This window comes from Danio rerio, chromosome 20, assembly GCF_049306965.1.
Source record: "Danio rerio strain Tuebingen ecotype United States chromosome 20, GRCz12tu, whole genome shotgun sequence".
Taxonomy (NCBI): domain Eukaryota; kingdom Metazoa; phylum Chordata; class Actinopteri; order Cypriniformes; family Danionidae; genus Danio; species Danio rerio.
This window is the reverse complement of record NC_133195.1, coordinates 43,002,585-43,026,147: the sequence shown is the minus strand read 5'-3', so window position 1 is coordinate 43,026,147 and position 23,563 is coordinate 43,002,585. Positions and strand designations below refer to the sequence as shown.

Sequence of the window (23,563 nt, the reverse complement as noted above, 5' to 3'; positions counted from 1 at the left end):
AAATAGAAAACATTTAAAATAAAATACATTTTAGAATGTAATGCAATACGCAAAGTTTAAAATGTTCCTATTTTCCATGCATATATAGTTGAAGTCAGAATTATTAGCCCTCTTTAGGTTTTTATTTTTCTTTTTAAAATGTTTTCCAAATTATGTTTAACAGAGCAACGAAATGTTCACAGTATGTCTGATAATATTTTTTCTTCTGGTTAAAGTCTTATTTGTTTTATTTGGCTAGAATAAAGCCAGTTTTAATTTTTTTAAAACCATTTTACGGTCAAAATTATTAGCCCTTTAAGCTATATGTTTTGATAGTCTACAGAACAAACCATCGTTATACAATACAATAACTTGTTTAATTACCCTAACCTGGCTAGCTAACCTAATTAACCTAGTTAAACCTCTAAATGTCAATTAAAGCTGTATAGAAGAATATCTAGTAAAATATTATTCACTATCATCATGACAACGATAAAATAAGTCAACTAATCAGTTATTAGAAATGAGTTATTAAAACTATTATGTTTAGATATGTGTTGAGAATACCTTCTCTACGTTAAACAGAAATTAGGGAAAAAAATAAACAGGGGGGCTAATAATTCAAACTTCAACTGCATGTGTATTTTTAGATCCTACTGAATAGTAAGGCCAGAAAAAACAGCAGAAATGTTTATCTCTTAACAAAATCTTACAATAACTGCAGTAGGTGACTATCTACATCAAGGAAGTGTGGCAGCAGCGGTCACTGAATGAATGAAAGCTCACAGCTGTGATTTGCATGCGCAGTGAGATAAAATATGCACATCTGACCACACGCTGGAGTAAAATTACAATTGTCTTTTTTTCCCTGGTCTACAGAGCTGTTGTCCCTCTCATTACGTGCTTTAGAGCAGCTGTCAGTTGTTGCTTGCTAACTTAAGCAAGATCATCCAAGGTAACACGCTTTTACATTGAAATGTCATTATACTGACTTTTTGATGCCAAACATTCATTGTAAAAAATGAAACAAACAATAGGTAGTGACATCATGTGTTTTTATTCATTCATTACATTTCCTTAGTGGGCGACATGGTGGCTCAGTGGTTAGCACTGTGGCCTCACAGCAAGAAGGTTGCTGGTTCGAGTCCCAGCTGGGTCAGTTGGCATTTCTGAGTTTGCATGTTCTCCCCGTGTTCACATGGGTTTGCTTTAGGTGCTCCGATTTCCCCCACAGTCCAAAGACATGCGCTGTAGGTGAGTTGAATAAACTAAATTGGCCGTAGTGTATGTGTGTACGAATGAGTGTGTATGGGTGTTTCCCAGTACTGGGTTGCAGCTTGAAGGGAATCAGCTGTGTAAAACATATGCTGGATAAGTTGGTGGTTCATTCCGCTGTGGCGAGTCTAAGGAAAATGAATGAATTAGTGTATATTGCTGAGTATCATCAGCATAGCAGTAAATTGACCCAGGGACAAAATGAAAAAGGAAGAGAGACTAAAACAGATCCTTGTGGTACATCACTACTGTTAACTTGGATTATTCCCCATTTAAAGTTTTAGTTTTTACCATGTTCATTTTTTTTAAGTTGTGATATATTGTCACATACAACACTTCAGATCAAGTAAAACGACTTGTGAGATACATTAACCGGCCACTTTATTAAGGACACTCTACTAGTACCAGGTTGGACCTCTTTTTGCCTTCAGAACTGCCTTAATCCTTCGTGGCAGAGATTCAACAAGGTACTGGAAATATTGCTCTGAGATTTTGGTCCATATTGACATGACAGCATCACACATTTGCTGCAGATTTTTCGGCTGCACATCCATGATGTGAATCTCCTGTTCCACAACATCCCAAAGATGCACTATTGAATTGAGATCTGGTGACTGTGGAGACCATTTGAGTACAGTGAACTCATTGTCATGTTTAAGTCTGAGATGATTCATGCTTCATGACATAATGCATGAGTGTTATCCTGCTGGTAGTAGCCATCAGAAGATGGGTACACTGTGGTCATAAAGGGATGGGCATGGTCAGCAACAATACTCAGGTAGGCTGTGGCATCTGACCCTACCATCCGAGTGTTGCTGCGGAATTCGAGACTCATCAGACCAGGCAACGTTTTTCCAATCTTTTATTGTCCAATTTTGGTGAGCCTGTGTGAATTGTAGCCTCAGTTTCCAGTTATTAGCTGACAGGAGTGGCACCTGGTGGGGTCTTCTGCTGCTGTAGCCCATCCACTTCAAGGTTGGACATGTTGTGCATTCAGAGATACTCCTCTGCATACTTTAGCTGTAACAAGTGTTTACTTAAGTTACTGTTGCCTTTCTATCAGCTAAAACCAGTCTGGCCATTCTCCTATGACCTCAACGAGGCATTTTTGCCCACAGAACTGCCCCTCACTGGATATTTTCTCTTTTTTAGACCATTCTATGTAAACCCTAGAGATGGTTGTGCATGAAAATCCCAGTAGATCAGCAGTTTCTGAAATATTTAGACCAGCCTGTCTAGCACCAACAACCATGCCACGTTAAAAGTCACTTAAATCACCTTAAATCTATTCTGATGCTCAGTTTGAACTGCAGCAGATCGTCTTGACCATGTCTACATGGCTAAATGCATTGAATTGCTGCCATTTGATTGGCTGATTAGAAATTTGCGTTAACAAACAGTTGGACAGGTGTACCTAATAAAGTGTACATCTAGGATTTGCCTCTGGTAAACCTCAGAGTGAAACTGTCATCCAATTGAACATTTTATTTAAATATTGTGTTTTATCCTTAAGATCACACACAGGATCTGAACTTCATGTGTGGTCCAGCGTCAACAAATGGAAATTACCAACCTGGGTGTCACGTGAGTGTCATTTCCTCAGGTTTTCTTCTTTGTCCCTCTCTGCTGGTAGTCTCTGATAATGCACATTCCAGTCAGATCAGCTTCCTGCCTGTCTAAGCACTTTGTTCGGGTTTGCTGGCCGAAGAGCTGCTTTTCCTGAGGTCAGCTGACCGACTGACCGACTGACATCCTGTTGACAGCTTTCATCCACCCGCTACTCTACCAGTTCAACAGGCTCCAATGGCAGTTGCAGGCCAAATACACTGTACAAAAATGGTAGGTTCCACACAATTCTTTTATATTATATTATATTATATTATATTATATTATATTATATTATATTATATTATATTATATTATATTATATTATATTATATTATTCATTCATTCATTTTATTTTCGGCTTAGTCCCTTTATTTATTCGGGGTTGCCACAGTGGGAGTAGCGGACATTTTAAAGGAGGTAAGGGGGATGGGGCAGCAGAATGAGATTTATGTTAAGTTTTATGTTAATTTTATTATTAATCACCTGTTTCTAATTGGTCTGATTCTAAAAGCGATGGGGGCGTAATTATCATATAATCATATTAGACATGTAATATATACTTTATTTTATTTGATGAAAATTTGTATATAATCATATACAGATGAAGTCAGAATTATTAGCCCCCCCATTGAATTTTTTTTCCCCCCCAAATGATGTTTAACAGAGCAAGGAAATGTTCACAGTATGTCTGATAATATTTTTTTTTCTTCTGGAGAAAGTCTTATTTGTTTTATTTTGGCTAGAATAAAAGCAGTTTTAAATTTTTTAAAAACCATTTTAAGGTCACAACTATTAGCCCCTTTAAACTGTATTTTTTAATAGTCTACAGAACAAACCATCATTATACAACAACTTGCCTGATTGAATCAGTTATTAGAAATTAGTTATTAAAACTATTATGTTTAGAAATGTGTTAAAAAAAATCTTCTCTCAGTTGAACAGAAATTGGGGAAAAAAATAAACAGGGGGCTAATAATTCAGGAGGGTAATATGTATGGTGTATGTATGTCAGAAATGTATGAACATATTCCTCTTTAAAAAAAAAAATGCTCACCAAGGCTACATTTATTTAATCAAAATCACAGTACAAATTGTAACATTGTGAAATAACCATTCAAAAGTAGTTCATAATTTATTTAAATAATTTATTCCAGTGATTTTAAAGATGAATTTTCAGCTTCATTACGCCAGCCTTCTGAATCACTTGATACTTCTGAAATTACTCAAATAAATATTATTGTTATTGTTATTGTCATTGTTATTATTATTATTATTATTATTATTATTATTATTATTATTGTTATTATTATTGTTATTAATAATAATAATAGTAATAGTAATAAAAGCCAAAATGACTGGAGTAAAAATTTTATTTTAAACTATATACAACAAGAAAAGCAGTTATATAAAATTTAAATTAGTATTTAACAACTTAACAATTTTTTTTTACATTTAATAAATGTGGGCATCACGGTGACACAGTGGGTTGTACGTTTGAGCCTCGGCTGGGTCAGCTGGCATTTCTGTGTGGAGTTTGCATGTTCTCCCCGTGTTAGTGTGGGTTTCGTCCGGGTGCTCCAAATTTAAAGTTCAAAGACATGCGCTAGAGGTAAGCTAAATTGACTGTAGTGTATGTGTGTGAATGTGTATGGATGTTTTCCAGTGATTGGTTGCAGCTGGAAGGGCATCCGCTGTATAAAACATATGCTGGATAAGTTGGTGGTTCATTCCGCTGTGGCAACCCCGGATTAATAAAGCCAAAAAGAAATTGAATGAATGAATGAATTTAATATGTTTTATTTTTTAATTTCAAGAAAAAAGAAAAAAAATATTACAGTATTGACTGGAGTAATGAAGTAATGAAGCTGACAATTTATCTTTAAAATCACTGGAATAAATGATTAAATTAATTGATAAACTACTTTTGAACCGTTATTTTATAGTGCGATGACATTTCACAATGTTACTTGTACTGTATTATTGATTAAATAAATGCAACCTTGGTGAGCAGGAGAAGCTTATTTTAACACATTTAAAAATCCTACTGACCCCAAACTTTTGACCGGTATCGTAGATGTAAATTAAACTGTGAAAATTGGTAAATACCTGCCTTTAATAAAAAAAAAATCTGCTTTGCAGTCTGCATTTCCCGTGTCTCACCGCCAGAAGATGCCGCTGTTGTCTGAAACGGCGATTTAACCGACAGTAAACTCTTGATGCCCCCAGGTAAACGTGTCACTCATCATGACATCATCCTTTTTGGTATGGCAATTATTCATTTGTAGCACAGCCTAGGCAGATTCTATATGCTTATTTACCCGTATTTTTGTAAGTGTTGTTTTGTTCATAAGTATTGATACGTTTACTAGAGCAGCTTGTTGCTCTAAAAACCCTGCAGAGAGTTTTTGAGTATTATGGGTTCTTTCTGGATCTTGATGACTTGCATTTAGTTTTTTTAAAACATATAAAAGTTGTAACTTTTAGTTTAATGTTTTGTTACGTTAGCGTTAATGATTTGTTCCACAATATAAATAATGATATCTTTGCGGCTGGGATGGCATCCGGTCCATAAAACAAATGCCAGAGTAATTGTGACTGTTGTGATACCTGATAAAAAAAAGCATGGAGAAAAGTTAGTGAGTGGATGTCTTAAAAATACAGGTTGCCCACAGTTTATTAAATAAGGTCCACAGCTTCCACAAGAAGGTATAAAGACTTGCTTTTGGTATCAGACAACCGTATCCCTTATACACAGACATTTGTCTGCGGTCGTCTTTACACAGAAACTTGCGTTTGTTGTTATTTACCATGACAAATGTTTTAAATTAGAATATGCTAATCCTAGATGTCCTCATTGGTCTATGGCTGAAGCTGCCCTGGTAATGGGCGGGGCTTTGACTGGAGCGAATGCGTGTTTGGTGTAAAGCGGTTGTGTTTGGACGTCAGGATATTTCACTGAACAGAGAGGTGCAGAGTGTGTCTAGTGGAGCTTTATTTTCACAGTACCGCTAATATGGAGCCCAGACAACAGGGTAAGCTTTCTTCCAGATCACTTTTATGTCTTATTGTTTTGTGAAAATGCTGGATATGCGTAACATACTTTACATATATTGTAGGCTACATATCGTATCACTCTCCGACAACTCGAGTAGATCTAAATTAAAGAGGCACGTTATTCTATACTAGTTAAATTTTTGCATACAGGAAACTTTAAAATATAATTACAGATATCAGGAATGCTTATAGACTTGCATGGCGTACAAACAACAGGCTTTCACTAGTTATAAGAACATTCAGACTTCTAACGAGGTGCATGAGTTTGTCATGAGTTGAAGTCAAACATCAGGGATCTGTTGCCAACACACTTAAACAAATGAGAGAATTAGATCAAGCTCCTCACTGTCTCTCAAGTTCCTTTTAGGTGGACAATCACGTGACCTTCCCGTTTCATTTTCCACGTGATTGTCCAGAGCTAAATAATTAAAATCTTGTGACCAGATATGTTCCAATGGTAGTACCAGTGGATTTGCTTTAACCAAACAAAACTGTATGAGTGCAGTGGGCATCCTGTTGGCATTAGGTGCTTCACCAATCTAACAACTCTAATTACCTGGTAATGAAAGTCATAAAAATGTCATCAGCCAGTGTAAGTGTAATATGACACACTCTAGTTCCTTTTTGTAGAGAAGCCAAAAAGGTTTGTCAGTGTTTGAGATCTGGGCAGGGAGCATCTCCTGTACCAACAAGACCCCTGATAACCAGTGAATATTTTACCTTTCTTTCTCAGTGAACAAACATATTTAGTATTGTACTGTAAACATTCAATGGCGTATGTACCAAAGACATGTCAATGGCGTAAACTTACAATTTAAATTGCTTTAAGCCATTTTTGTGTGCAGTGTAGTAAATATTTGTTTTCACAACAGGCTAAATATAAGTAATTGTTGCTGTTTATCTCATAATTCAGCATTTTTTCTTCAGAATTGTGATATTATGTGTGACAGATGTGAAATATAAACTCAACTGTTAGAAAATGAAACTCTGAATTGGAAGATAAATCATAACAAGCCTCCATATACAGTAGTACGTCAGTACATTAACTCTTTACCTGACCCACCAAAAAAAAAAAAAAAAATGTTTGGATTGCATTTCTTAACTCCTAATGTCTCTATCTAACACACTCAATGCATATTTTTCAACACATTCCATAATTTCTAAAATATCAATTTCTACCAAATGGTTGATATATCGGTTAATGGTAAAAGTACTGGAATTAATGCATATGCTATGAAAAATCTGAAAATATGAAGTGTAAAACCAATTTATTTATTTAGTTTTGCATACTAAATTATCTTATTTTTGATGTATGTTATAAAATATTACATGCATGTCTTTCAACATTGTGTCTTAACCTACTTTAATACTTTGTGTTTGTTTTGCCAACCATGCTTCCCAGAGCTGTACTCTAGCGTACTGACTCCTGAAGCAGTAGACTGGGGTAAGAGCTTTCTGTCTAATGTAATTGAAGTGAATGTGACAAAGCCAACCTCTGTAGACTACTGCAGGTCACTCATTTCCATGTCTGATCTGATGGGTGCTGAGCTGTGTGTAGCTCTTTCACATAGGTACTTAGATAGAAGTAGACAGCCATGTCAAATACTTTAGCACACTTAACACTTGTAGACACTGATAAAACCTGATAGAAATTGTGACTAGGCTATCAAATGTTCTGCTATTAACTGCTAAAGCTTTTATCATAACATAGGCTATTATCACAATTAGGGCCGGCTGATTTTCGCCTGAAATTAATGGAACATTTTTAGTTGATTACGATTAATGAACGATTATTATATTTATTATTTTTTTTTGCCCTCATACTTCACTGACAAGTTTTGCACAATACATATGCTCACATACTACAAGTGAGTGTTTTCTGAATGATGTATTACTTGATTTTAAAATAATTGAAGGAAACACACACTATATACTGTCTTTTATCATTTATTGAACATCAACGCCGAATAACTAAAATTAAAACACACATTAGCTAAAATAAACTTTTCTAATAAAAAAAAGTAAAAATAAATAACTTGCACTTTTGGAAACAAAATAAATTATTTTCAATATTAATCATATTAAAAGTGCAAAAGAAGTAAATAAGTATCTCATCATGCTACTTGACCAGAGATCAGTATAAATTATCGTCATCCCTTGCTGATTTACACTTCTGCATTGAGTGATCTTCATGACCCACAGCGCATGCCTTGGCTTAGTCATGCATTTATACTTCTGTGTGCTGTTGGTGTTGCCCTGCAATAACACTTCCAAAGCACTAGCTAGCAGCGGGTTTTTATGTTCCTCAGTGTCGACTTTTGTCACAGGTGGTTTGCTTTTTCTGAACCCTACCTTAATGTACTAAAGCTAAAACTAGCTCATTTATAGGCGATAACATGCAAAAACCTTAATCATAAGGTAAACAAAACAAAAGTCTCCATTTGGAGCTCTACTGGCACTCGACACTTGTAAACCTTCGCTCCATTGGGCTTGCTGCTCTTCCATGGCTCTTAGCACCACCCATGCTCATAACCGATAACAAGTCAACCAAGTCGAAGTTTGCGACAAAGTTACATTTTGAGAGTTGCGCCGGTATGCAACCACATGAAAGCTGCACTGGACCATATGTGTGTTCGATGCAGAAATATAAATATAAATATAAATCAGCCTTCATGTGACTCCATACGTGGTAGAAAAAGTAGTTCAAAGTTAGATCGATTAAAGTTTCTGAATGTCGATTTCGATTACTTTTCGATGAATCACCCAGCCCTAATCACAATATTGAACTGTTTGAATAAAAAAATACTTATTACAAAAAATACAATAATATACTAATACTGCTTTGTTGTTTATACACATGTTCAAAGTAAACAACTGCTTCAAAAATTAAATTGCTAAATGATAATAAAGTACAATAGGTAACACTCACGGGCAGACTTTGTGATTTGGGGGCCCTGAGCAATTACAGGTATGGGGCCCTAGCATTAAACCTCAAAACACTCTTTTTCTTTATAGATGCATATATTTTTTCTCTGTAGATTTATTTATGTAAATAAACTGCATGTTAAAAATATATTTTAATTAAAAGCTTTATCTTCTTATTGTAAAATTAAATACAATAAATTCAGAAATAAAAAAAGTTCACAAATTAACTATATATACAGTTAATTAGATATTTGTGATTAGACTTTAATATTTGCATGTGCCGTACAGAAGGAATGTTACATTTTTTATAAGGGTCCCCGGTTTTGAAAATAAGTAATTAAAGCACTAAAATCTTAAGGATTATATATAGGGCTGTGCTATAAATTGAAATCGAATTGCAATCGCAATTTGAAATGTTGCGATTAACTAATCGCAAGACGCTGTGATATGAAATGTGTATGTAATATTTAATTTTCCCCACCCAAAGCAAATGCATGACTGCCGCCTGTGTGCGACAGTCTTAGCCAATTGAGTAAGCACACATTCGTTCTAAGAATTGCGCAACTGAACAAAAACCAACATTCAGGTGCGGAAAATTGGGATAATGGTGTCTGCTGCTTCAGAAGCATTAATAAACAAATAATATCAAAGAAAAACAGGCCATTGGTAATATGGGAATATTTCGGTTTTAAAGTCACAGACAACAAACAAAAACCAAATTTTTTAGAGCTGTCATAGAATTGTTGCCACGGCTTACAGATTTTTTACCTAAGGCTTGACAACAAAATTAAATTGCAAATCAAATCGCAATACATGTCAGAAAAATTGCAATTAGATATTTCCCCAAATCACACAGCCCTGGTTATAGACAGATTTTATAACATATGACAGAAAATTTAAAAAAGAGCTATATTATTTAATAGATTAAAATCAACAGCAAGAAAAAGATTAATATTAGTTGAGAATAATCTTGATAATTGTTTTCTATTTTGAACGGTAGCGATATGTATTTCGATATAAACTGTTAATGCTTCCAGATTTAAGAGTATCCCAACAATGACTGGAAGCAAAAAAATTAGAAAATTATCAAATGACATAACATATTTTGGGCTGATACATTTTTGGTAGCTGAAAATTCAGTACATCTCTAGTATCAAAAAACTTTTAGATTCCCATTGTTGCACATGTTGCTGTGTTATTGACGCTTGGATCATTATAGTGTAAAAGTCCAAATCTTATTGTTATGACAAATTTTATCACAATTTGATATAATATTGCTTTATCGGCCCAGCCCTACCTAAGAATAGTAAAAACTTTTTTAGTTTTCATTGTGAGTTAAGCTTTATGAACTAATGTTAACTGTTAGTGCCTTATTGTACAGTTAACAAGCAATAATTCTACGTATAAATAGTCTGAGAATTTTCAATCGATATTTAATCTCTACTAGGCAAGATTAGCATGTGTAAATGGTCATGTTTGAACTATTAAGCTAACCAATTAATAGGCTTGTCATGATATCCATTTTTTTGTGGTACGATGTATAGTAACACATTTATTAAGATAAACGATTGTCATTTTAAGACAATTTTGACACTATAATAGCTTCATAATGCAAGTACACTCCTCCAAAGAACACATCATATTTACTCTTAAGAATATTTCATTTATTTAAAGTCATTTTACAATTTAATATTCAAGAATTGAAAAGTGAATATCCCAAACAAATAAATACTATTAATAAATGTTAACAAAAATGTCCAAGGTAAAAAGAACTAGAAAAAGGTAAAAGATCTATATTCAGTCATCAGACACCCACATTAAAATATGCTATGGTAATTTATAGTAAATACTATAGTGTTTTTTTTAACCCCAATGACACCTCCAGTAGAGATAGAGAGGCTGCACAAACAGCTAAATTGTGGCTAGAATTGATTATTGTATATGGGTGATATATTGCATAACCAGAAATTCAGTATATTGGTTAAGTCTGTTTGCATGTGGAACATTTGTGAACACCACCATATTCTTAAAAAGCACTTTAATAGATGAAATAATCTTTCACTGTATTTTGAAGTGGCTATAATATCAGTTTTATGCATGTTCATTATCACAATAAATTGAATTATTGAATAATGGCATGTCTAATTGTAACATATGATTGACAGGTGCTTTAAATGCATGCTATATTGAGGTTACTTAAATGAAACTGCATGGGTTTGCTGTGTGTTTTTATGGAAATTTAGTTTTTGAATGATATTGGTATTTTAAATTGTATCTTATTTCTGTTCTTCACTGTTGAAAGCAGCCTGTGTGCATGTTTTTACTAGATCTGAGTGGCATTTGTAATGTGTTTGGACTTGATGTATTGGCTCATGAAATGGTTCATAATGTTCTTCTTGCTTTCAATTTGCTAAACCACAGAGGACAGAGAAACCTTCCAGGCAGGTAGGTTTCAGAAACTCTCTTTTATGTATCTGTAGTGTATCTGAGATTGAGAAACAGTTCATTACACACTTAGCATGGACACCATCTAAACACTGTCTCTGTGCAGCAGTCAGACGGAATTAAATCCAGTCAGATAATCACTAAGGAGAAAGTAATCCCTCAGATTACTCCTGCAAGGCCAAAAATTACGTAATGCTTTATTGAAAGGCTGCCCTTAAATTATGTTGCTTTATTTCAGACTCTGAATAGACTGTTAGCTGCCTATCATTTAGGGGTCATTTACATGACACCATTTATGCATTTTGGCCATTCATTTACATTACAACTGCCTTATGGGGACCTAAAAACGTTTTTTTTTTAAATTATGTTTTTTCAACATAAACACCAAAAGTAGATTTTGTCAAATCGGTGATGTCATGTGCATACATATTACAAGTATATTCAAGTGAAAGTCAATCAAAAGCCAATCCAAATATCAATGCTGAAACAAAAGCATGTGCACGCAAACTTCTTTACATGAATTTGCTAACTGCTGGACTGGCATGTAATACATTTTTTTAATAAGTTCAAATAGGAATTGGTTTGGCAGTATTGTTGTTTGAGTGCAAAACACAAACAAAACAACTTTTCAGGCTCACCTTTAGTTGAGTGTGTGTCTACATACATAATGCATAAGCATAAAGAACATATATATTACCGACAGTGCAGTTATCATTGTTAACTAAAATGAAATATTTTAGTTTTGTTCATTTAAAAAGCTCCTATTTTACTTGTTTTACAAATTGTAAGATAATCATTTGGTGTCTTCAGAATGTGTTTTTAAAGTTTCAGCTCAAAATAACCATCAGATAATTTACTATAGCCTCCAAAATATGCCCATTGTGGTGTCTGAATACAGAGCAGCTGTTTTTGTAGCCTGTGGCTTTAAATCCAAATGAGCTGCTTCTCCCCGCCCACCTCTCCCACCTACGTGGCTGCTTCTCATGTCACATCAGATAAACAGCAGTCAGTGACAGAGACAGACACGAATGAAGCTGAAATACAGCTCATCATTTTAAAAAACCAAGTAAGTTTATTTGATGTATTTGTGGTGGAGTCTATTACAAATGGCATTTATAGTACACACATACCCTCACACATATTAGCATTTACTGGCACCATGCGGCCGTGGTGATTATAACTGTTAAGAATTAGATATTTTATTGTCTTTATTACAAACATGCTCTGCTTTAAAAAAAAAAATTTACTTATAAAACTTCAAGAGACTTATAAAAATCACATAAAGTTGGAACAGATGTTTTAATCCCTTGAGTTTCTTGTTGTGTTGTGTTTATATCACTCCAATATGACAGTGGACACACTAGACAGTTCTGTCCAAACAGCTTACAAAAGTTGATTTTCATCATAGATAAAATAAATAAAGCTGCAGCAAAATAATACCAAAGTGCTAAATTGCAAGCGTAATTGTGTACTAATCAGTAATGAAAGTTACTTAAACAAAAAATGTACTGAAATAAAGCTAAAAGGGGTGCTGCAGTGGCGCAGTAGGTAATTCTGTCACCTCACAGCAAGAGGGTCGCTAGTTCGAGCGTTGGCTGAGGCAGTTGGCATTTCTGTGTGGAGTTTGCATGTTCTCCCTGCGTTCGCATGGGTTTCCTCCAGGTGCTCCAGTTTCCCCCACAGTCTAAAGACATGTGAGACAGGTATTAAGTTAAGTTGGTGGTTAAGTTGGTGGTTCATTCTGCTGTGGCAACCCCAGATTAATAAAGAATGAATGCCGAAAAGAAAATGAATGGATGAATGAAAGCTAAAAGGAAATATTTAAAGAAACAAAATATTTTTTAAGTAAAAATAAGTTAAGATTGCACTGCCAGAGTTTACGTTTTTCAAATTTACATTTGCAATTCTGACACAGCTCTCATGGGAGCGAGCTTACCTTGGCTCCAGGGATTTTGATTGTTGTCTCACATAAATATATACATTTCTTTATTATCATCTTCAATTAAACTGTGTTTATCGAAAGCGAAGCCAAACTAACGATACATTTTTTTTGAAAACAGTGTTTATTTTTATGCCATTGGCTGAATGTTTTGTATTTTTCAAGCGTTTTTTAATTTGTTCATGTAAATTCGTGTTTGTTTTTGGAAAAGTTTTGTGTATTTTATTTGGCACAAATCTAATTCCATACACATTGTGATATTGATGCAGAAACGATATATTGTGCAGCCCTAATATGGAGGCTTGCATGTTTGAATGGTTTTGTATTTCAGTGGGTGATTTGAAATAAGTGTTTTGTTTATATGATAATAATAAGAATGGCGTCCTCCTCCTCTTCACATTGCAGTCTTTCTCTAAGGACAGTGAAGTGATTCTTTGTGAGTTTGTTGTGTCGTCGGGGAGGAAAATGAGGACATTGAGAGGGCTGGATGGAATAGTAAAGCATAGTCCAGTGAGCTTAAAGAAGCTGAACTGTCTCACATACTGCCCTAAAGGGACACTTAGTTACTCAGATGACACACTGTACACCAGGACACGACTCTCCCAGACAGATCAACTCTGATTGGCTCATTCATACCGAAAATAACAGCTGACCTAGAAAGAAAATATTTGAAGAATGATCCAAGGTCAAGTAATGAGAATTCGCTTTGATCATTTGATTTTCCTGTTACTCTATTTTAGTGGTTGGAATAAAAGGTATTTCATCTGAAAATTAAACTCATGGCAAATCAGTTCTTCTGAACAGTTCTTTTCAACAAATGCTTTTGAATGAATCGTTTTAAAAACCCAACCCAAAATATTGATTCCTTCTATAAAGTAGTGTCTTACACTGTAAAAAGAATGCAGGGTTCTACACAATCTCTTCACGTTGTACCAGCACAAATCGATTAGGTTAACTGAATTATTTTTTCCAATTTAAGTTTGTTCAACATAAAACAATGAAGTTGTCCTCAGAAAAAAAATAAACTGAAGAATTGTGTTGATTTAGTAGTTTGAACAAGCAGGAAAAGCATTTTTTGGGTGTAGGTCTCATTTAGTAAACAATAAGCATTTTAGATTGAGTTTAGTTTTGAAATGCATAACTTTTGCTACATGGAGACCATTGAAACTAGAGTTCGGTCGATAGATGATGCCATTGTCCATTACCAATGGGCGATAGACATCACATTGCTGAGCCGACATCGTGATCCTCTGCCCATTGTCCATTGCGAAAAATGCACACTTAGGCCCCGTTTACACTAAACTGTCTTCATTTTAAAATTAAATTTTAGAATGAAAACGATCCACATCCACACTGGCACATCTACCATTTCTAAAAGCTTCTCCATCCACACTATACAGCTAAAAATGCACATCACGTGACCACACACACACACACACACACACTGGCATGCACTGCAGCATATGCGGACGTCTGAGCTCCAGGCAGTCAGCGGGTGCTTTGAGCACAAAACTCCCGAGTGCAGTGAACGTCGGACAGTTTATCAAGGATTTACCGCTGGATGATATTTGATGATGTTTAATTAATCTTGTCTCTATCTTACGACTCTTTGTTTTTTTTATCTATCCGGTGACGTGTCACAGCGTCAGTACACTGCTTTAATCTTTCGCTTTTACGTTTGTACTTAGTAATTTTTGTAAAAACCTCAGATTCCTGTTGGTTGTGCACCTTTTTTACCAACCAAGTTTGTTGACGCCATTATAACGACACAGATCAATCTGCCTATTCATGCCAGAGTCCTGTGGAAAAAAGTGATTGACAGGTGGTCATTTATGTGTAACTTATCTTTATTTATATATGATTTGGTTGTGGGTAAAACAAAGACCATGCGGGTCAGGTAGTTGAAACGGTAAGCCACAAATAATTAATTCGTTATGAATTAATTAATTATTCATAAATAATTAATTCACCGTTGCCTACGAGGACAATGCCATCGTCCATCGCGATCTTTCATATTAAACATTGTACAATGCCAAATTGGTCAACATCACCCAACCTTTATTGAAACCATTATAGAGATCATTTTCATATGGAAATGCAAACGGAGACATCTGCAGACATTCATTCCCTGATTGAGTCTTTTGGGACTTTGCATATCCTTCCCTTATTCATCAAGTCCCTATGACAGGACCATACCACTACTAGAAGATGACAGACCAGTCCTGATGATCTGTAAACACCAACATGGAAACAGAAATGGCAGTTTGCTCACATTGTCCATTGTGCAGTTAATCTCTGCTTTTTAAAATACAGCAGTTGCCTACATTTGAAAGAGGCAAGCTATTGTTAGAGAAGTCATCAAACGCTCACCTTTCAAACAGCACAAGTCCTGTTTAGAACACCGGCTTTGAGTTCGACCTTGAGGATCTAGTCCCAGGTGGGACATGTTTGTGAATGAAGTATTTGCTTCTGAGGCAACTGAACTTTATTTGTTGATTTGCGTTGTTGACTAGTAACCAAATGTTGTGTGAAGCACATACAGTACTTCCTGTTTATACTTGAACGCACATGCCTAGAGTATGTGCATGCTCACGTGATGTACATTTTCAACTGTATAGTGTGGATGGACATCTACATGTTTTTGTTTTAAAACGCATGTGTAAACTGGGCGTTTGGTTAACCAGTTTCAGGTTCCCAGCTGCAGTTATGGTCTACAACAGCGTCAATCTTACCTGCACTGGTTAGTTGGTAACAAAGCTACTGTAAGCAGTTAACCTAATAAAGACAATCTAGAAACCATGTGAAAGCAGCTGATTTTTCCAATGCAATCTCACCAAAAATTGTACCTTTTTGCTTTGTATGATCACATTTGTACATTTACGATTTGCTCCACCCCCAATAACGATTGGGTTTAGGAATGTGTTTTTTTGGGCATGCCATCTTTTGAAAAGCATACATTTTCATTAAAGGGTTCACGAAACCCTCGAGTATTTTTTTTGAGATTTTAACAGATTTGTGTGTGTTGAGCATCAGTTAAGACAATGTTAGCACCTGTTAGCTTTAATTGAGGGAAAAACTGGATAATTTTTTCATCTAATTTCAGCTTCCGGGTTTAAAATGATTTTTGGGGTGTGATCAAAATCGGCGACGGAGTGCAGAACTGCAAATGCAAAGATGAAGCGTCGATTTCTCATTATTATTCATACCTGAGTTGTCTTATCCTATGAGAAGAGCCAGCTTCTTAATTATTCATAAGAGCACATGCTTTCCGAAGGCAAGGCAGACCTGCCAGTGCCAAGCTGTGAGACACAGACGCACGGCACACAGTATTTAGCTGTTCATGAAGGGTTGTATGTGTTTGTTTCCATGATGCACAGGGTTTGTTGCATGCTTTTCCCTGCGATCCTGTCAGGGCCGATACAGCAAAGCTGTGTGTGTGCAGCTAGCATTTTTGACAGGAGAGCAGTACGAGAATTGGAGAATGGTGGACGTTGTCTTTAATCATAAGTTTGTTCACTTTTAGACACATCGCTGTGCTGCTGTGTTTGCCTAAATCCTCTAGATTACCAACAAGGCTAGTGGTTGAATTGGTCAAGAGACCTGCTGCAGTGAGTCTGCTTTCAGATCTATGATTCAGACCCCGGTATTAAGGGAACAAGTCCTCATTGTGTTTGTATGAACATGATTATCTTTATCATCATATAAATTGTAGTTAACTGTATATGAAGTTATGAATAACAAATGTAGCAGGGCATTAAATTACTGTTTATTTCTTTGCATTTTAACTTTGCAAACTATAAAATCATGCGTCTCCTAACGGTTTGTGTCTCATTTTGTGAGCCTACTGACAACAGTTGTTCGCTCCCCTCCTTCTCCCCTGCTAGCCACGCCCACTCCTGCCCTCTGCTTGCGGAGCTCCACGCCCATTGTAATGTAGACTTGAACCGAAAGTGGGGGGTGTCATGACCCTTCAAATGAATTATTATTAATTAAATTATGAATTTGAACAAATTAGCCACTTTTCTGACTTTTTTTTTGCTTCCCGGATCCTAAATTTTTCCTTTAGTAATGCAACAAACCTTACTACTGTATATTCCAAATGCACTTGGTTTAAATCATTGCCGACTAGGCACTTTATCTTGGTGGTATTGAACGAACAAATTCAATATTGCGTAGCTCTATTTTTTTCCAGTAATAAACCTTCAACAAAGTGTCTGTAGACACAGTAGAAAGGTAATGGAATAGAAAGGGTATTATTTTACATATTTAGCATGAAAATGATCCTCTGTACTTCCTCTTATTCGAGGCGCAAGCCCTTAAATAGATTTAGGGAAACTGATTTATGGGATAATTGGGAGGTTGATGTGAGGCATCAGAGAAGTTGCTAGGCAACCTGAACAATGAGGCTGTGGAATGGTGAGATAATTACTTTTATAAAGCAACCTTTCTTCTGAATTGAGCTTGAAGATCCAACCTTTAGATTTGATTTATACACTGAGGAATCTATTGCAGTATACTGTATCCTTTCCTCTTATGGGTAAATAAACAGCAATTGCATCTTACATACAGTATTCTACTGTACTGAGTAGTACTGTTGAGGTCCGTTGGTATATATTACTTAACATTTTATTATCAGTCTTTTCCCTCTAAAAAAATCTTTTTTACCCATTTTCTTCTGGGACTGTCATAAGGATTGTTCATATTTAAATGTCAGCCACACAGAACATCATACACCATGCTGGACTCTTTTTTTCCCCCATTTAAAGTGACATTTAAATATCCAGATAAAATTTCAACAGGAAAACCTGAGAGTTTTTGTAGGATTCATAAAATGAAATATTTATATTAATATGCTAGGTTTAGACTACAAAATATTAGCCTGCTTTTGGCATGATCTGTTCGATGTAAATTGGTATATGACAATAAGTGTCAGGATGCAAGAATTAGTTGTTTTGTTTCATACGGTGTGGTATATGAATAGCAACATTTCACGTTGTCTCGACTGACAGTAGCTTGTTTTATTTTTGCCTGTTTCCATAATTTGTGACTTTGACCAATAAGAGCATAGAAGCACTTTCATAGCTTTTAATCTTTAATCTTTAAGCTGTTTTAAGCAAAAAAGCACAAAAAACTGCTAGCCCGATGGATCGGGGCTATTATGTTTTCCAGTTGGACTACCAAAAACTTATCCATCCTGCCTGATAATGATATCTGTATGATAATGTCAGAAAAATATAGCCTTTATTACTGCTTTTGCTTTCTCTCACAAATGAATAAATAATTATCTTGTATGTAATTTTCATGCAATAAGAACCCCCACTATCAATATGTGTTTGAATCTGCATTTGCGCTAGCTGGTGTCAAAAGAACTGGTACTTTTATACTAAGTTGATTAAAAAATAAAATTAATAAAACAATACAAGTAGGCCTATACCAGGTTTATTACAGAATCAAAGAAATAAAAATAAATAAATACAATTAATTAATTAATTAATTAAAATAATTGGTCCCACTTTATATTAAGTGGCCTTAACTAATATGTACTTACACAAGAATTAATAGTTTGTTACAATGTACTTATTGTGTAAATACATGTCTTTATTGTGTACTTTTGCTTGATTAAATACATGTATGTAATTACATCTGTAATTAACTTTTGTAATTACATTTGTAAATACACTGTTGACCATCCCTTACACCTTAACCCACCCTTAAACCTACCCATACCACCAAACCTGTTCATAACCCAACGTATATCCCAACTCAAAAGCACCACAAGTGTTCTCAAATACATTATAAACACAGTAAGTACATTGTATTTATTTTTTGATGTAAGTACATAGTAGTTAAGGACACTTAATATAAAGTGGGACCAAATAATTCAATACAATGTGGTTATTTAGAAAAAAATATGTGTAGTCTATAATAAATGTCATTATATATATTTTTCATTTAGTAAATGTACAATATGTTGTTGTTGTTGTTGTTGTTGTTGTTGTTGTTGTTGTTGTTGTTGTTTTAGTAAATAATGTCTATTCTGGGCCACTTGAATTTATGTGGGGCTACCAAAAACTGAAGAGTGCCTGCCTGAAAGGCTACAAGGATTTGGAAATTTTGCAAGCACTGAAAGACAACAGTATCAATGCTGCTGGACGGAATAATGCAATGAGGAAAAGATTTTTGACACACGTTATTTTAGCCCAAAAATCTGCTGGTTGACACACTTCAGGTCTGTGCTGTTGGCAATGAGCTTTTCATCTGCTTTCCACGTGACGTGACATGTTGCATACCACAGATGTGTGTTTTAAAAGATAGATGAAAAGCAAGAAAAGTTTTTTATCGTAAAAAAGAAGACAGAATTTGTAGAGATGGATGTTTCCATGCATTTTAGTTTGTTTGCTTTGTTTTATGCAGTTAAGGTTTTTTTTCCGTATTTGTCTGTCTATGCATTGGTTATTGGTTTAAAACCAAATATACAGAATTATCTGGTAAAAATATCTGTTAATTAACAGGTTTTGTATCTTGTGGTTCACATTATGGGAGTTTTATCTCTGCTCTGTCCACTTTTGATGCTAAAAATTCAACACTGCAGATTAACAAAGTGACTTTTATTGGGATTTTTATAGTTGTTATAGTTAATAGTATATTCCTATACAGAGAATTAAGTCTCTAAAATACCAGATAAAGTACTGACAGTTACTAGGTTGTTGTACTGTAATTTACAACACAAACACAGACTATACTTCAAACTATTAAAAATGTCATAAAGAGTCATTTTTAACTTAAAAAGCTTTTTTGAGAAAAAGTCAATATCCCATAATGCAATTCAAAAGCAGAATTAACTGAAAAAAAAAATCACCAAATACGAAAAACTGTTCATTTACAAATATTGTTTACAGTGTACCAGTATTGGTCAAAAGATTCATATACGAAGATGCATCAATAGTGATTATCATGACAGATAAAGCATATTGTGTAGTTAACAGCATATGTTCCATTGGCAACAAATCTAGTTAAACATGCACAACCTTAATCCAGTGAGTTACAAACAATCAGTGAACCACGTTGGTTTTGTTTTAAACAGTTAGATATAATCTTCAGTACAAGCTGTTGTGTGTGGCGTAAACAGTGATTCGGAGATCTCATTCCTGTTCACTTTTCTTCAGTCGTTCTGCTCTGCTCTTCAACCTGCTGATTGCATTAGCCTTTGAAAGTGTATCACGCGTTTCATGCCACTGCACTCTAATCAGTTTCTCATTTAATGACTGACCAGACCTCCGAGATGTGACTCTAGTTTCCCTCCAGACAAAAACAACCTCAACATTTACTTACTTTACTGGATCCGTAGCAAATGCATTAGTGCTTCATTATTGCAGTTTCGTTTTCCAGCTCTATTGTTCATTGTGGAAGATACAGGGTGTTTGTATTTGAGTCTAATTATAAAGTTAGTTTAAGCATACACATCATGCAGGGACCATCATTTCAATATAATTTCACAGAATGATTAATGCATATGGCGACGCAGTGGCGCAGTAGGTAGTGCTGTCGCCTCACAGCAAGAAGGTCGCTGGGTCGCAGGTTCGAGCCTCGGCTGGGTCAGTTGGCTTTTCTGTGTGGAGTTTGCATGTTCTCCCTGCGTTCGCGTGGGTTTCCTCCGGGTGCTCCGGTTTCACAGTCCAAAGATATGTGGTACAGGTAAATTGAATAGGCTTAATTGTCCGAAGTGTATGAGTGTGTGTGTGTGTGTGTGTGTGTGTGAGAATGTTTCCCAGAGATGGGTTGCGGCTGCGAGGGCATCCGCTGTGTAAAAACTTGCTGGATAAGTTGGCGGTTCATTCCGCTGTGGCTACCACGGATTAATAATTAGTGTAGTGGTTAAGCCATATTCCTCTTTTCATGTCCTCTTTTTCTTGGCTTACCAGTTAGTCCACTCCTAAATAAAACTTCATTTACTCGTCCTCCTTTTATTCTAAACACAAAGAAAACAAATGTTTCCACCTTTTGAACACAACAAGCGCATTTTAGAGAGATTTCTGACCCTACATTAAAGCTCTGATACTTTAAAATGTTTACAAAGAGATGCAGTTTAATTTAATTTGAACTAATTTGAATTTAAACTTCATTTAGATTACATTTGTTTTCACTGAAAATAGACAATACTTCTATTCTGGTCATCATGTTTCAGCTTTAGATTAAAATTGCCCTTTTGTTGTTATGAAACATGTTTATAATAATGCCATTATGTCAGCTTAGATACTTTTTAATGTGATCTGCTCTTAAAGGTTACAGCTCTATTAAATCTGTTACCTTCAGATGATGGATCTGGTTAGTTTGCAAGACTGTATTGCAGATTTCAAGCTGTTTTCTGTCTTTTTGTGTACAACCTTTCATTATACATGGAAAAATACACCTTCGTTCAGGGGTGAAGCAGGATAATTACATAGGAAAGGTGATGGTTAAATGTGCTTAAAGGCTTCATTGCTGTTGTCACATAGATTGAAGGGTGGTTTCTGTACAATCGCAAATGCCATTTATGCATAATGGCTGAACTTGTGTTACCTACAGTACAGTTAGGTAATTAGTTTACCCATAAAAATAGCCATGTTTCCATCCAGTTCTGAATTTAATTTAATGTGAGGTTTCTTGTACAGTATACGTAAGATCATTTTTACTACTCACACTTTGTTACATTAAATTAAATCTTGAATGCTCTGAAAATGTGATGTTTGCTTTTCATCAGCTTATGCAGGTTAAAGGATCAAGTTTCTGTGACCAATGTTCATCACGGTTTAAAAATCGATGATCTAAAAATAATTGTAAGCTATTATACAGAGCAGCTAAACATCAGTTCCAGGCACAAAAGCGCAGGGAGCAAACATATAAAGGGTGTGTCCCAATCAACTTTTGCTATTTTAAGGACGGGAAAAAAATGGCGTCGCACATGGTCTAACAGGGTTGTGCTTATTCTCTAAATGAGTTATAGGTGTGTTTTGAGAATAAACTAATCAGTCTCATCTCCCATTCCCTTTAAGAGTCAGTTGCGTCGCGCCATTGTGCATTTGCTATTTACATGGCAGACTTTGCAAATGGAAAAACTAAGCACGTCACTAGCGAGAAAACAGTTTACCAGAGCATCTGCAGCGCGAGAATGAGAGATGAGCATCCTAATTCTTTACTTTCACTTTCAGTCTCTTTCGTGGATAGGGAAACAATGTTGTATGCACAGAAATCCATTAGCCTACATAATTCATTTCGTTTGTTAAGCACAAGGATTTTATTTTTTGGAGTAATATTCAAAGACACATGCTATTTCCCATATGGTCCAAAACCTGACAGGTGGGCAAATCTAAGCTTGTTTTTAATAAGAGATATAAACATGCATATAATAAATACTACTACTAATAATAATAACATTATACAAAAGCAAGTTGTCATGAATAAACTGAAAAAAAAACAAATGAAGAAGGTATGAAAGTATGGTTTTATATTTATGGAGAAAATAATAATTTTTGTAATATTTCAATCCTTTAATTATTTTTCATTTGTAAAGATATTTGCGTATTGCTGTACATCCTCAAATAATTTAGTTTCTCAAAATAGCAACGCATCAGCAATGCGCCTTAACACGCTTCCCTTTTTAGACCAGACGGCCTATGGGCACACATATGAACACAAATGCATTTGCTATTTAAACAGCATGGTGCAAAACATCAAAACGACTATCAACAAGCAAACAACAGTTGCGTCATTGCGCCGGGTGTATGATAGGGCCCTTAATCTTACTGCTGATAGTTATTTTTTTCAGGAATAAGAGAAAAAAGGTTACAAATGAAATTTTCTTTGGTTTTAGTAAATCAGAATTAATAACATTGTTAATGTAAAAATGCACATCCAAATTACAAAAAAAAACTAAACTCGTCACAAATAAAACAAAATTAATTACTTGCATCAATAAAAAAATTAAATACAATTTTAAAATATTAAAATAGTTGATGATTTATTTATTTAAGCTAAGTATGTGTAAATACACTGTTATTCAGCAAGGATGCATTCATATTACCAAAACTGTCTCTATTTATTAAACAATTTATTCATCAAAAAACTTTAAACAGATGTGTCAGTGCACAATCAGCACAAGTGTTTCAACATTATCAATAATGAATGTTGCTTAAACATAGCAATTTTGTTAAGACCTGGTCTTAAGTACATTGTAAAAAACAATATGACAAGAAGTCATGATAACAAATGTTTTTGCTACTTTATCTTATTTTGATAAGTTAATCGGGTTGCAACTACATTTTTTGAGTCATGCAAAACTTAACTTCATATTTTAGTCAG

The 23,563-nt window shown here is 34.9% G+C and overlaps 1 protein-coding gene and 1 long non-coding RNA gene across 13 annotated transcripts in view; both read left to right on the top strand.

Annotated features, from left to right (window-relative positions):
• The first annotated feature begins 855 nt into the window (after positions 1-855).
• LOC141379415 (uncharacterized) lies at positions 856-5,090 on the top strand. The gene is made up of 5 exons (XR_012396017.1): positions 856-934; positions 1,061-1,233; positions 2,768-2,838; positions 2,910-3,093; positions 5,002-5,090. It is a non-coding gene; the product is annotated as an uncharacterized lncRNA (long non-coding RNA).
• A 681-nt stretch (positions 5,091-5,771) lies between these two features.
• Positions 5,772-23,563, top strand: part of tpd52l1 (tpd52 like 1) — a 45,074-nt gene continuing 27,282 nt past the window's right edge. For 4 of the 12 annotated variants that reach the window (XM_005160820.6, XM_009294888.5, XM_005160819.6 and 1 more), the window contains exons 1-3: positions 5,772-5,894; positions 7,319-7,360; positions 11,263-11,286. In XM_005160820.6, the coding sequence (XP_005160877.1) occupies positions 5,876-5,894; positions 7,319-7,360; positions 11,263-11,286 (85 nt within the window). In that variant the 5' untranslated portion in view covers positions 5,772-5,875. 12 annotated transcript variants of the gene reach the window in all.